At 35.2% G+C, this 15,476-nt stretch overlaps 1 protein-coding gene across 1 annotated transcript in view; it reads left to right on the top strand.

Moving 5' to 3' along the window:
- Nucleotides 1-15,476, top strand: part of EIF3H (eukaryotic translation initiation factor 3 subunit H) — a 92,580-nt gene that overhangs the window by 15,193 nt on the left and 61,911 nt on the right. Inside the window, exon 2 of the mRNA XM_008689274.2 lies at nt 6,756-6,912. Coding sequence (XP_008687496.1) covers nt 6,756-6,912 — 157 coding nt within the window. The remainder of the gene's footprint in view (nt 1-6,755; nt 6,913-15,476) is intronic.

The following is a 15,476-nucleotide window of genomic DNA, read 5'->3' as shown; positions in this document are numbered from 1 at the left end:
TTCAGAGTGTGCTTCACTATCTATAATTTTCATTCACTTTCTTAATTGTCATTCTGGAATATTGGTAAAGTGGGAGAATCCCCAACACCTTTATAGAGGGTCTCTGAGGTCAAAACTATTTTTATAATAATATTTAAACATCATTTGTCATTTTTACTCTCATTCTTTATGAGTGTTAAATGGAGGTTTCTCGATACATGCTGTGTGATATTAGAAGATTGATGCAGAAGGAGATATGTGAATCCAATTGTCTTTTATTAAACTAGACATTAACAGGATTTACAAAAACTGTGAAACAATGTTATTCTTTTTTTTTTTTAAGATTTATTTATTAGAGAGAGAGTGTGCTGCGCATGTCGCACGCAGGCAGAGGGAGAGGGAGAGGGAGAAGCAGATTCCCTGCTCAGCAGGGAGCTGCATACGGGGTTCTGTGCAGCTCAGATTCCAGGAACCTGGGATCATGACCTGAGCTGAAGGCAGACACTTAACTGCCTGAGCCACCCAGGTGCCCCACAATATTATTCTTCTATCCTGATTAAAATTTCTTTCTGAAAATGTAAATGTTTTACAAAAATGTGAAAGAAATGATGTCATTTTTTCCATCCTGATTGTTTTTATTTTGAAAAATTATTTTTCATAAATGTCATTTATGATATTATGTAATATATTTGTTATTGTTTTTAAGTGAATAAATATTTTGAACATATTTCAGTTTGAATTTCTAACACATAAATATCAATATAAAAATTCTTTGGGATCCTTAGTAATTTTTAAGAGTGTTAAAAGGGCCTCAGGATCAAAAACTTTTGAGACTTGCAATTTTAAAATATAAACCTCATGAAAGTAAAGACTCTGATATGTTTGATTTTAGTTTCATTTTCCCAATAGTCCTGTCAGAGGTAACTGTCCTATAGAGTCACTAAACACATACCTAGGTGAATGGATTAATGAGTGAATGAAAGAAGCCAAAAATAACAGAATTCTGGTGATTCTATGCACAGCTTCCAAATCTTTCTGTAGTACCTGGTCTTTGCAGACATCATAATCTTTGTTTTGGTCAGATTTAAATTGTTCCCTAGTATGGGATTGGAAGTTTTTGATATAATTTTGATAGAGAGGTCTTAGAGATTCTGCTAAATGTTCCATTTTAGGGAGGATGGAAGATTTTATTCATCATGCTTATTAACAAATTTCAGATTTGTTGATTTCTGGTATAATTAATTTCTTTGGATATTTTAGGTTGTTATTTATTTTTATCCTATAGTATTGAGAATACTTTGTGTCTTTGAAGTTAAATACTATGTGTGTTTAGCCTTTTGGGCAGTTAGGTTTTCATTTTTTAAAAACACACTTTTAAAAAATAGTATTGTGTTCATTAGAGATTACAAAATAGTCTGCTTTGCTCTTTCAAATTGCACTGAATAATAAACAGTAGTAGAAAAAATGGTTCCTCTAGGGTAATTTCAGCGGACTGGACATCTGTTTACTATTCCTTGCTAAGATCCGCCCGGCTTGAGAATGTGCAAACCTCAGAATGCTGGGAGACTGATCTAGAGATAGTTGATATATTCAGAGACCAATACTGACTGCGCAGGGCAAATCAAGTAGGTTAATAAACACTTAGACCCAGAGTATGACTAAGTTTGGGGGGGAGTGTAGAAGAATTTGGTAATTTAGAATTCTACAGGCCAGTTTGTTGCCATCCTTTAGGCATAATTTGTAGGAAAATCTTTATTTACCCATGAATTTATAGGATAAACAAACCTGGTCAGCGTTCATAAAGAGTCTTAAATATGGGGTCAAGCTATAAAGCATACGTCTTACAGAACTCTCGATGCTTCTCCGGTGGATTGCTGGCGTTACTCTCCCTCTCATTGCTGTGCTCTGGAGATTCTTCCAAGTAGGGCTCGAGTTCCTCTTATGAGGGGGTGATATTTATGCTTTTATAAATAAAATGTTCACTTTTGGGTCTGTGTTTTTCTGTGTACTCACTTTTCCTCAACACAGGGAGTCTTAAACCAGAGGAAAGGAAACTTTGTTTTAACCAGTTGTGTGCATTGCAGTCCTCTGCAGAGTTAAAAAAAGGAAGGCTGGTCCATACTACCTCATTAAAAGTTAGAATGAAGTAGGATGTTAGAATCACCTGGAGACTCTAAAACAAAAACGAAAAGAAATAAAATCCCCTCAAAACCAATATAGGATTCTTTTTTTTTTCTTTTCTTTTTTTTAATTTATTTGACAGACAGCCAGCGAGAGAGGGAACACAAGTAGGGGGAGTGGGAGAGGAAGAAGCAGGCTCCCAGCACAAGAGCCTCATGTGGGGCTTGATCCCAGAACGCTGGGATCACGCCCTGAGCTGAAGGCAGACGCTTAACGAGTGCGCCCCCCAGGTGCCCCCCAATATAGGATTCTTAGCCCAGATCAATTACCTCTGAATTTAAGAGGTTGGATTTAGGCCATTAGCTTTTTGTATTTTGTTTTGGTTTTGCTTTTGTTTTTTTAAATACTGATGGCTCTAATATATAGCCAGGGTGAAGACCTCTTTTCATTCATTTAAAAAAAGCTCCACAGGCCATTTTGATAAGCTGAGAACAAGTGATGTAGAGCTGGGAGTATGTGGGATCATATGTGACGCTTATAAACAAAATATAGGAGTATGTTTTTGTTTTGGAGACTATTAAGCTTTCATGTATCTATTTTTAAAAGTAAGAGGAAGCATGACGTAAACAGAATTAATTAAAAATATATCAGCACTGTTTTAGGGACAGAGGCATATGGTTGGTTGGAGGGAGAGAAAATGAAAGGGGATGAGCTTGACTGAAACAGGACTTTTGTGGTGGAACATTCCCATCTTGTGGCTTGTGAGAATAGTGCTGCTAAAGATTAGAAGCTGTATTGCATTATAGGAACTAGTGGCAGTTTCCTGTTGATGCTACTTGATGTCTAGTGATCAGGGCGCAAAAAATTTGACCTCTAGCACCATTCCCTTACGGTCTTTTGCTGCCTGACCCTGTGATCTTACACTGAACTGTTCTACTTCATGCACAAAACCCTGCTTCTGCAGCCCTGCTACAGTGACTTCTTCCAGAGCTGTTGCCCCTGCATTCTTTAGGTTTCAGCCTTGTTATTACAAACAAAGTTACTCAGTTACTATGAAGTAATTACAAGTACCTCGAAGTCCAAATTCATATCTCACCTCCCTGATTTAATAATTCTGTGTCAAATTGTCTCTTTCCTCATCTGGCAAATAAATGAGGAAATGCTATTTCTCACTTCATGCAGTAGTTATGGGATTGAACGAGTCATTGCGTGTAAGACACTGTGGAGTGCTTGATGTAAGTGAACGATAAATGTTTAATGTTCACTCCTTCAGCAAATAGATTCTGAGTATCTTTTATGTGCCAGGACCTGTGTTGGGGGTTGAAGATGTGGTGAATAACACATGTCTTCGTTTCCACAAGAATATTTAAGAGGGGAGACCATGGGCAGAACATGGATTTTTGTCTTGTAAATATGAAACAGCTGTGGAATGTTTTTATTTATAAATTCTTAGTTATTTCTGTAGGATATCAAAAGCTTGTATGTGAATTTGTTATTTCTGATGAGGAATTTCCTTTTGACATCTTTCAAGTTTGAATTGCAAGCCCATTATGTTACTTTTTGAACTAAAGAATTGAGATTTTTGCATGTATGTAGGAAATAAGGGCATAAGATGTCAAACTGAAGAATGAGTTTGCTTAGTTTTCATAAAATTTTTTTTATAGTTTTGAATGCTTTATCAGACTATATTACAGTGGCAAAATCATAAATGTTAGAGTTGGAAATTATTTTAGTGATCACCAAAGTCTCTTTATTTTGGATAGCCTTAAATGCTAAGAGAGAATTTATCCTTAAAATTTAAGCCTTCTTTCTGCTGCTATCATCACCTGTGGTCTTTAGTTTGCCTTTCAAAGTAAGACCCATCCCCTAGTGCCTCACTATTTAGAAAGTGCTCTTTGTGATTGTCCCTGCTCTAGAGAAAGGTTTGAATTCATTGAACTAGTTCTCATCACAGGGTTTTAGGCTTTCTCTCTTACCATTACCCCTTTCTTTGTATACTTACTTATGTTTATTGTTTCTAGCAGATAGTTAAACCACCAAGCTTTTCCCATCTCTCAGTTGGATACTGTTCCTGTAAATTTTCTCTGAACTGAATATAACAGGTCAGTGATGCTGAAGAGTGAGATGATAATTTCTCTTACTTGGAGCACCGTACTTCTGTTGATGCTGTATGAAGCTGCATTGATTCTTTGGCCAGGCATAGCAAGCTGCGTGCTGTTTGGTTACATTGCCCTCCTACCCCCCATCCCTTTACAGTTCATTTTTATTAGAGTTAAGACAGTGTTTCAGTAGAAGTTATTTTTGTACTGTGATAACTCATTTTTAAATATAATAATTTTTTCTTAACTTGGTTTTCTTTGAAAAAGAAAACGAGGTTATTTTGGCCTGGCTTCTTTGTGAAATTGCTGGGTCCTAGTCATCAACACTCCTTTTTGCGCACATGACTGCCTGCTGTTGAGGAATTAATTCTAGAGTTTGTCTGAAGATCTACATTAAGCTCTTCTGTCTTCTAGCATGTCATTTACTTTGATTTCAACAGTGGTTCAGTGATCTCATTAATAGGGGTAAGTGTCTAGGAACCTAGGTAACTTAGACAAGCTGGTAGGTGTGTTTGTAATAACTTTTAATTAGTTCTGTTTATCCCTTCTAAGTCACCCCTGTTTCTTTTTGCAATAATTGCCCTTCTCAGAAGGTAAGTTGAGTAGGAGTTAAATAGTTCTGCTTTTTATTGACAAAAATCAATAATATTAATTTATTGAACATTTATTACATGTTGGACCCTGTGTGAAGTATTTACCATACATTCTCTCGTTTCTCATAGTGTTAATGTTGCTTTAGAATAGCTTGATGTTGCAAATTAGAAATCAAAGACTTAGGAAGAACAAATAGCTTTCCCAGGGTCACAGCTAGTAAATGTTAGCGCTGGAACTTGTACCCATACCTGCATGACTCTTAAAGCTCATTTTGTACCTTTCGAAAGTGGAAAGGTCTTTTATGTAGGGATGTGTAAGATGGTGCACTTTCTTCATTTCACAGTATTGAAAGTCTTAATTGGTTGGTGTTCTTCCACGTTAAGCTCTTTTCCCTGCTCACTCCTTGCTATCCTTAAGAGGTCTGGATATTATTGGTCTAAAATCTTTTTGGGGTCTGTTCATCACAAAGCCTATGACTAATCATTGTTTTAATTACTGAATTATTGATACGAAAATCAATTTTCTTGTTATTAAAGTTAACGTACTCACACAACTTTGGAACTTGACTTGTTTTAAATCTTGGCTCTTCTACTTCCTGGATGTGTGACCTTTAGCCATTTACTTTCTCTCTGCTTTTGTTTTTAAAGATTTATTTATTTATTTTAGAGAAGGGGGAGGGGCAAAGGGAGGGGAGAGATAGAGTCTTAAGCCAACTCTACGCCCAACCACCGTGGAACCATATATGGGGCTCAATCCCATGACCTTGAGATCTCCACCTGAGCCAAAACCAAGAGTCAGATGCTCACCTGACCGTGCCATCCAGGTGCCCCACTGCTTTTGTTGTCTTACTTGTAGACCAATTATATTCCTTTCTCTTAACATAGTTGTGAGAATTACATGATGTGATAATACACATGAAATAATTAGAATATTGCCTGGCACATAATGTTCACTAATTGTAACCTTTTGTTATTAACTGGTTATTGATGATTAATTTTTGTCATAATGTATTTGTTTTAAGTGAAACACTAATCAACAAAATACTAATTAGCATTTTGTTGGTGTACTTATTTTCCCCTCTGAGGACTTACTGTATTTTAGATTGTGTTGCCCTTTAGTCTTCAGGCCATGAACTTATACTAGGTACTGTTACTACTAATAATAAATACTATGTGCCAAGTGCCATTCCAAGCATTTAACCTTTATTAAAAACCTTATTTTCTAGGAAGTATAACTAATGCTTATTGTTATTCTGAACTTTTAAATTAATTGCCTGTCCAGCCTTACAGTGTTACCTCTTTATCTTTATGGAAATGTTAAGGGAGAGAGTAATGTAAGAGCCAGTTTTCCATTAGAGGTTATGTGGTGTATCCTGGTTGAGGAAAATTAGGTAGTGCTGGAGACTTTGTTCTCTTTGTTTTCTGTTACCAAATGTTCCCATTGTTGCTTCCTTTGGCTTAATGAGATGTTCTGTTCAGGAACCATCTTGAAATGTTGAGAAATTGTCAAGGGAACGGTCTGCTTTCAGGTTTTCAGGTAATTGAGTTTTTTTATCTCTGTGTCTTATTGATGGTTTTATCATCCGTGTCAGGAAATTATATGCTGTTAACAGACATTAATAGGATCACTTCCTCTGTAATAACTTTGGGTTGAGGTAATACTGTTTGAAGGAGCTCCTGGATGCCAGACCTTTTGGGAGCTTTGACCTGAAGGTCATGAATGCTGTATGTGGACATTTTGGACATGTCTTCAAACTCCAGGAGTTACAGATGTACATTTAGATTATGTGACTTTTATTATTTGTGTCAGAGTAAAGGAATTGATCTTTAAGAAACTTGGTTAGTTCTCTTATGTAATTTTGTGATTTTTGTAAACCATAATACGACTGATTTCTTCCTTTGAAATAAAGGAAATATAAACTGTAAGGATGGTTGTTAAGCTTACTTCTGTATTTTCTTTTAGGTGGTATTAAAAATAATCAAACATTATCAAGAAGAAGGACAAGGAACTGAAGTGGTTCAAGGAGTGCTATTGGGCTTGGTTGTAGAAGATCGTCTTGAAATTACCAACTGCTTTCCTTTCCCTCAGCACACGGAAGATGATGCTGACTTTGATGAAGGTAAGGGTACTCCTTTCATGTGTCTTTGCAGTATACACAAATGGTTTTTATTTTTAATTTTTCAAAAAATTTTTTTGAGAGATTTTATTTATTTTTATTTTAGAGAGGGAGAGAATGCATGTGAGTGGAGGGAGGGGCGGAGGGAGAGAGAGACAGAGAATCTCAAGCAGATTTTGTGCCAAACGCAGAGCCCAGTGCTGGGTTTGCTGTCACGACCCTGGGATCATGACCTCACCTGAAATCAAGAGTCTGATGGTTAACCGACTGAGCCACCTACGTGCCCCCATAAATGGTTTTTAATATAGTTCTCACCATAACCTTAGTTATCTCTTATTGGGAGTCTATCAGGCCAGCCTAGTTCACTTGATTACTGAGTTTCCTTTTTTTTTTTTTTTAAATATTTTATTTATTTATTTGACAGAGATAGAGACAGCCAGCGAGAGAGGGAACACAAGCAGGGGAGTGGGAGAGGAAGAAGCAGGCTCATAGCAGAGGAGCCTGATGTGGGGCTCGATCCCAGAACGCTGGGATCACGCCCTGAGCCGAAGGCAGACGCTTAACTGCTGTGCCACCCAGGCGCCCCTGATTACTGAGTTTCTTGAAAAAATTAATGCAAATTCTTTGAAATGAGGATTTCTATAAAAAGCTTCATTAGTTTGGCCTTATTTGGAATTTGACGTTCTGATTTTAGTAATTTGGATAGGCGCTGCGCTGTTGTTAACTTTTCCATGATGAAATCAGCTTGCAAACAACTTACACTGTGAAGGGTAGGGATCATCATAATGTGTCCAACGTTAATTTTCTTCTGTAGTGTTTTGACTTAATGTTTAAGAAGATGAGCTTAACTATCTATTTCAGAAAGAAGACACTGAGCTTTTCAGGAGGTCTGTGTGTGTGTATGTATGTGTGCACATGCGTGCGTGTGTGTGTACACATGCACTACAGGTATAATTGCTTTGTTAGCAAAGGCCATTAGTAGTTAAAGTTCACACTAAAGGCCAAGGTCAATAACCTGAAAGATTTTTTAAAAAATCTAGTTAAAAATAATTTCCCACTTGTCTGAACACTCGATCATTTTCTATATAACTTTTTTTTATTGTGGTAAGAACAAGTAGTATAATTTACCATCCTAAACCATTTTCAAGTGTATAGTATAGAGTGTTATCTATATGCAGGTTGTTCTGGAACAGATCTCTGGAACTTTTTCATCTTGCAAAAAACTGAAACTCTACATCCTTTGACTAGTTCCTCCTTTTTTCCCCCTTGCCAGCCTCTTGCAACCACCATTCTGCTTGCTTGCTTCCTTCCTCCCTTCCTTTTTCTTTTTTTAAAAAAGATTTTATTTTTAAGTAATCCCTATACCCAAAGTATAGAGCTCAAGACCCATGACCTCAAGATCAAGAGTCACATACTCCACTGACTGAGCCAACCAGGTGCCCCATCTGCTTTCTGTTTCTAAGAGTTTGACTCCTTTAAATATTTCATAAAAGTGAAATCATGTAATATTTGTCTTTTTAGAGACTGGCTTACTTCACTTAATGTTCTCAAGGTTTATCCATGTTATAGCATATGACAGGATATCCTTTTTTAAGGCCGAATAATATTCTGTGGTACGTATATACCATTTTATCCATTCATCTGTTGATAAATATTTAGATTGTTTCTATCTCTTGGCTCTTTTGAATAATGTTGCAGATATCTCTTCAAGGTCCTGTTTTCAGTTCTCTTGGGTATATACCCAGAAATGGGATTTGCTGGATCATATAGTAATTCTTTATTTAATTTTTTGAAGAACTTCCACACTGTTTTTCATAGTGGTTACACCAGTTTTGACATTCCGCACCAGTAGTGTGCAAGGGTTCTGATTTCTTCACATCCTCACCCAAATTTGTTATTTTCTGGTTATTTATTTTTTTGATAGCGATCCTTCTAACAGGTGTGAGGTGATTTCTCATTGTGGTTTTGATTTCCATTTCCCTGACAGATAGTGATGTTGAGCATCTTTTCGTGTTTGTTGTCTGTATGTATTCTTTTAAGGAATGTCTATAGGTTCTTTGCCTGTTTTTTAGGATTGTTGTGAGTTGAAGTTCTTGGTATATTCTGGATATTAACACCTTATCATATGTATGGTTTGCAGATATTTTCTCCCATTCTGTAGGATACTTTTTTACTCTGTTGATTGTTTCCTTTACTGAAGCTTTTTAGTTTGATGCAATTGATATTGTCTGTTTTTGCTTTTGTAGCTAGTGCTTTTGGTATAATATGCAAGAAATTACTGCCATGACCAATGATAGGAAGCATCTTCCTTATATTTTCCTCTAGGAATTTTATGCTGTTACCATTCTGCTTTGATTACTGTTGTTTTGTAATATATTTTGAAATCAGGAAGTGTGAGGCATCCAGCTTTGTTTTTCTTTCTCAAGATTTTGACTATTTAGGGTTCTTTGAAATTCCATATGAATTTTAAGATTTTTTTCCTATTTCCATAAAAATGCCGTTGGGATTTTGATAGGGATTTTACTGAATTTGTAGATCACATTGGTTAGTACAGGCATTTTAACAGTATTAAATCTTCAGTCTATGAACACAGGATATCTTTCCATTTCTTTGTGTTGTCTTTACTTTCTTCCAGCTGTTTTGTAGTTTTCAGTGTACAAGTTATTCTCAGGTGTTTTATTCATTTTTGTGCTATTTTAAATGAGATTTAAAAAAAAATTTGTTATTTGTTTTCTGTGTAACTTTTAACTGATGACTTTACATTTGGATAAAATGTTACTTATGTAATGATTTCACATACTCATAGTACCTTGACGATCTAATAGACACCGAACATATTCTTGCTAAGGTTAGTACCTTGATATTGCAATTTGGTCTACAAAAATCATTTTTTTCATTAAGGTAATGCCTTTAGAAACTAACCAAGGCTATTTTATTCTAGACACTTGAGTATTTACATTTTTAAAAACTTTTGTGCAGTATACACCTTTTCGTTTTTAAGCTGACCAAGCTCTCCTTGTTTCATCTAAATTGTAATATTTCATCTGAACTACTGTAATACTATCAGATTATGGTTGGGATTTCTCTGCACTCCAATCTGGCGGTATTAGGATATCTCAGTTCCTCTCTTTACAAGCATATCTGGAGATTCTTAATTATATTGCAGTAATAACTCTTTTAGAGCTAGAAGACTAGAGGAGAAGACAAGGGATTGTTAACAGTTTTTTTGGTTTGTAAGTGAGGAGTTTGAGGGGTTCACTTGAAGTGACTTATTAGTTACTGTGTTAGTGGCATAGTTGGGAGTAGAATCCTTTCCAGAACAGTTTATATTGTCACGTAGTTTTCTCTAAATAATTTTGTCTTAGAACGTTCTCAATTTAGAATATGTACAAGAAATGTTCAGTGTAATTATGGCAGGTGAACAAAAAGCAGAATGTATTATTATCTTTAGATCTTGATCATTGGATGCTGACTTCTCTTATGGGCTTTCAGGTAATTGACCAATATTGTATTTTATTAACATGTACTTTTAAAAGCTCATTAAAAAGTGTTTTAACAACATGGACATAAGAAATTTCTATTTAGCATTAAGTAATAAAAAAATTGCTGGGCATTGTGTGCTGTGTACTATATGTATATTGTCTATAATTAGTTGTTACTCAGCACATTTGAAGGTTTTATCAGTTCCTTTTTCCAAATTAGGAAACTGATCCTCAATAAGACAGGTAACTTGTCAAAAATCATTTAACTGGGAATTTATAGAATTAGGGCTTGAAATCTTTGGCTGCCTGGTTCCAAGTCTCATGATTTTCCTGTTGTTGCTTTTGGACACTTAGTGAAGTGGAAGCCAGTGATTAAAGAGTATAGAATGGGGAGCATCATTATTTTGTAACTGAAATCTGCTTTTTGGATAAAACAACTAAATTTGTTTTTCTTGATTTATCTTCAGAAGCGAGTAGGATTTGCCATTTTTCTTATACATGTGAAAAATCTACGGTAATACTCTATAGTTCTTTCTGCCCTTACATGTCAGACTGGAATTTTAGGTTCTCTCACATAGTTCATTTATCTGAATAGGTTATACTGTGTAGTCACCATTAGATTTTTATCAAACATAGGTAAAAGCTAAATTTTCTCATTATATGGATACCTCTTGGAATAGAGGAGCCCTGCATGTTGAGTATTTTTAATCATTCTAAACATCCATTGTTTTATGTACTGCTTTTCTGTTATTTTATGCCTACTAAAACTAGTATTTATTTTGGGAAAGGACCTTTTTTCTGCCCTTCACCTTATGGAAATAAAGTTCTCACTAAATATTCGTAATCTTAATGATTACATACTTTGAGTTGCTTAGGTGTTTGTTTGTTTCTGTGTTTTTGTTTTGGTGCCTCATGTAAAGTGGAGATTTTTAATCTGTGGTTCCAAAGTGAAATGTTTTAAATTAGGGGCTGACAGGCTACAATCTGTGGGCCTGCTTCTGCATGTAAAGTTTTATTGGAACACTGCCATGATCATTCATTTATGTATTTTCTGTGGCTGTGTTCCTGCTACAGTGGCATAGTTGGCTAGTTGTGACAGAGACCATATGGGCACCAAACCTGAATTTTTTTTTTTAACCGTCCGGCCCTTTAAGAAAGTTTGGCCACTTTTTTTAGTGTGTGTGTGTGTGTGTGTGTGTGTGTGTGTGTGTATGTGTGTATATGTGTTATTATGTTATTTTCCCTTTCTCATAAGGTTAAAAAATAAGGTAATGTCTCTTTCTGTCATAAATAGATGACTTTTTGTTTGTTGCTTATTCCTTCTAGATGTTGTCTTTAACATTGACTCTGAGTCCAGAATGTATTGTGGTCACTGTAATAAAAATATGGTATTATTGGGTATTTGTTTTACTGGTGCATCTGGAAAGTATCAGAATATGTAGTTTGTCCTTTATTTAATTATTTAATGGGGTTTAATCATCCCATTGAGTTGTTGATGTTTAGGGGAACTGTCTACAGATAATAGGGAAGGAAAGCATTCAGTTCATGGTTGCAGACTTGTGAGCCAGGTACACGTTTCTGTGAAAGTAGACCGTTGCTGTGAAACCTTTGTTGCAAAGTGAAGTAGCAGTTACCATTAATTTATATGGAGAAAAATTTGAGCACTCCCAGACCCAAAAAAAAACTTCTCTTAGGCTTTTCTGGTACCTTAGTACACATCTTGTTAGTGGATGCACAAGATAAATCAAGATAAAGCACAGATGCTCACAGGCACAGTTCAAAGCTGTGGTGACTTGATGCTGGGGGAAGACTGTCAGGGCCACTCTCGCTGGTTGGCATGTGTGCTGCCTCTAACAGCTCACTGCAAAACAAATGCCAAGTGTTATTTTCGCTTTTTGCCTTTTTTGTAAAAGTGAAAATTCTCTTTGGATTTCTTTCAGTAGGTCTTTTGGAAAAGTGAAGTGGTATACCGCAAACTTCCAAAAGCAGGGTATGCCTGTATTATGGAAAGGTAATGAATGGTATGAGGCCAGAAACCTTGGGTGGGAATCTCAGCTCTATACTTAGATCTATGTGACATTGAATGACTTCAGTTCTGAACTAGTTTTTTCCTGACTCTGTACTATCTCTCATTTAGCACGTGTTAATTGCTTACTTACTGAGTACTAGAAACGTAGCTGAAGGATAATTTCTTTATGAGATCAATGCCACCTTGGATTATGTTACAATAGGGTGATTCAAAACCAAGAAAACTGTTTGTGGCATGAAGTTTTTCTTTTTTGTTTCTCTCCATGAATTCACTTTTTGTTTTTTCACATGATAACTCTCCCTTAAGTGGCTTAAATCTAGATACACTCATACACTTACATTACAGGATTTACTTTGTAGTTAAAAGCGAGATAACTTGCTCATATTAGAGAATATATATGCTTTTTAAAAACTGAGTAGAAAGACTCATATTAAAATTCCCATTAGGGGGCACTATTATCAAGCTTAGGAGAACTGGAGACTAATTTGTTTTCTCAGATGTGCAACCCGAGGCTTGCTAAAAGGGAAAATATTTTCATCTGATAAGATTCAGATACTGTTTTATACAACTGAATTCCTTAAATATGTTATAAAGTGCACTGAATTAAACACAGATCCAATAACTCACTGTCTTATTTTTCAGCAGACTAAATCAATTTAATATTGCAGGTGATATAAGAAGCTTACTTTATTCTGCATCAGAGCCAAATCCATAATTTTCATATTTGTAATGGTCAGATTTTTTATTTTGCTCTCTTTAAGTCAGCCCAAAGGATGATCTTTAGACTTCAAATAAGTTTTCTTCAAAAACGAAGCATGAAGACTATATTGTACTACTAAAATGCAGTTAGGGGAATGAAATGATGCCTAACTTACTCAGTATGAACGTGTGTAGCATGTAGAATTTCTGAAGTAATTCTACACACTGACGTGATATAGACACAGATAGCTTTTGGCTTTTTTGTTCATTTTCAGGTACTTGAAAGTTATTTTTTATTATTAAAGCTTGGTGTTAGACAAGAAATAATACTTTAGACTGTTATGTACAATTATTTTGTTATCATTAAACTTCCAGAAGAAAAACAGTCGTGTAGAGTATTAAACAGACTTTTCAAAGGCTAAATATGATTTGGCAAAAATGTAATTTACAATAAAATGTACTGGGAGTGATTTTTCACTGCGTAGGTGTTATTTGCGTATCACTGGGCTCAGAGAGAGTAGGTTTTATCTAGCTGCCTTATTTGCAGCACTCTCCACATTAGTAAGCCATAGTTGCATTGGGGAAAATCTCTCCTTAATCAATTGCTTCCTGAACTCTCACCTTCCTTCTCTTTCTTCTTAGTTTGCCTGCAGCCCACACCCAGGGCAAAACTGCTTGAAACCTTCCCGATAATTACTGTTTCGGCTTTGTATTGCTTTCCGGTTCAGGGAGGAGTTGAGTCAGGATAGAGAAAGCTTTAGTATTTTTTTTTTTTTATGCAGATGGGGACATTTTGTGACAAGATATGATGTTTACTTATTTTGTATTATTTTCTATGTGAATAATCAGTAATCGTTGTGATCTGTTTGACAGATTCACTTTTTTAAACATCCTGTTTCACTGCATTTTTTTCAAAGAGCTTTTCTTGGTGCAAATATTGGAAATATATACAGACCATTTTGGAGTGTGTTTTGAACCTTATTGGAGAAATAGAAGGGTGTTTACTTTGTGACCTCAGATCATTAAGAAGTATGATAAAATGTTTGAAATATCTCAGAAAAAAAATTAGTTCTTAATAATTCATTTTAGCATTTTTCAGCAAATTACATTGAATGGGTGGTGAAAAGGATCCAAAGATAGGAAATCTGGTTACTGCTTTGAAAGATTTTAAGTGGGAGAGAAAAATGTAAAGAATTGTGAAACAGACTTGATAAAAGTCTAGAGTGAGGGAGGACAAAAAGTGATGGGAACACTCAGGTACAAGCTACTAATTCCTTTTGGGGTATGACTTCATAGGAGAGGTGAAGTTTGATTTTGTAAGTGGGGGTTGTTTGTATTTTAAGTAATTTTTAAGGAAGATATGTCTTGTGAGTTTGTTCAAATTATTCACATTTCTGGGCCCTCATAAATAACAGGCATCTCTAGAAATAAAGAACAAATGATTTAATATATATTCAACTTGGCATCTTTTTTTGTTCAGTGATAATTATGTTCCTTGACAATATTTTTCAAATTTTGTTGCTGATTTTGTATCCAGGTGAGGAAGCTGCTTTTGCCGTCTAGGCTCTTTTGATACATAAAAGACTCCTGACAATAATTTAGTGCCATGTTTATAGAAACCTAGGACCCATGCTGCACTTAGCTCAATGTAAAATATTTAATAAATATTTAAATATGATATTTAATGAATTGTAAATATTTAATAAAAACATTTCATATGTATTTCATTTTAAATGAAACAGTGTGTAGGTAGGTAACTAGAGAGAATCTGTACACTGAATTATTATATAATTCTCCTGGGTACTGATCTCTTTGTTGATATTCATGGTAGTATTTTGAAAATGTTAAACCATTCGTATTTAATGGCTTATCACTGAATATTCAGGGCAATGAACTTTAGATTATTGCTTACTTAAATTATTTTGATTGCTCAGAAAGCCTATGGTTTGTGATTTGAAACTAACTTAAGAGTCTTACTTTATATGTTTAGTCTTTGGTTTATTAAGGTGATTAGAATATGAGACATACAACCCAAATGTGAAGCATCAGCCCCAATGTTTTTGTGCCTTTTTTGTTCTTTTAGTTTGGCTGTCTCAAGATATTAAATACAAAAGTAGGAATAAAGTCTAGCTTCATTTTAAAAGTTTGAAGAAATTTTTTGCATTTGTTTAATGTTTTAAAATTTAGGGTTTTTTTCCCTTTTAAATGAGTTGAGGAATTCCTGTGCATGGAAGGATATACACTATTGAAAATGTGGTCAAGGTAAAAGATTTTTCTGCTTAAAGAAATTAAAGCGCTTTACACTATACCCTCCCTTGGTCCCTAAAGTGTAAGTGCTATGGTTTGGAAAGAAGCCA

The sequence above is a fragment of the Ursus maritimus genome, unplaced genomic scaffold (genome assembly GCF_017311325.1).
Source record: "Ursus maritimus isolate PB19 unplaced genomic scaffold, ASM1731132v1 scaffold_9, whole genome shotgun sequence".
Lineage (NCBI taxonomy): Eukaryota > Metazoa > Chordata > Mammalia > Carnivora > Ursidae > Ursus > Ursus maritimus.
Note: the sequence above shows the minus strand (reverse complement) of the source record. Positions and strands in the feature narration are given on the sequence as shown.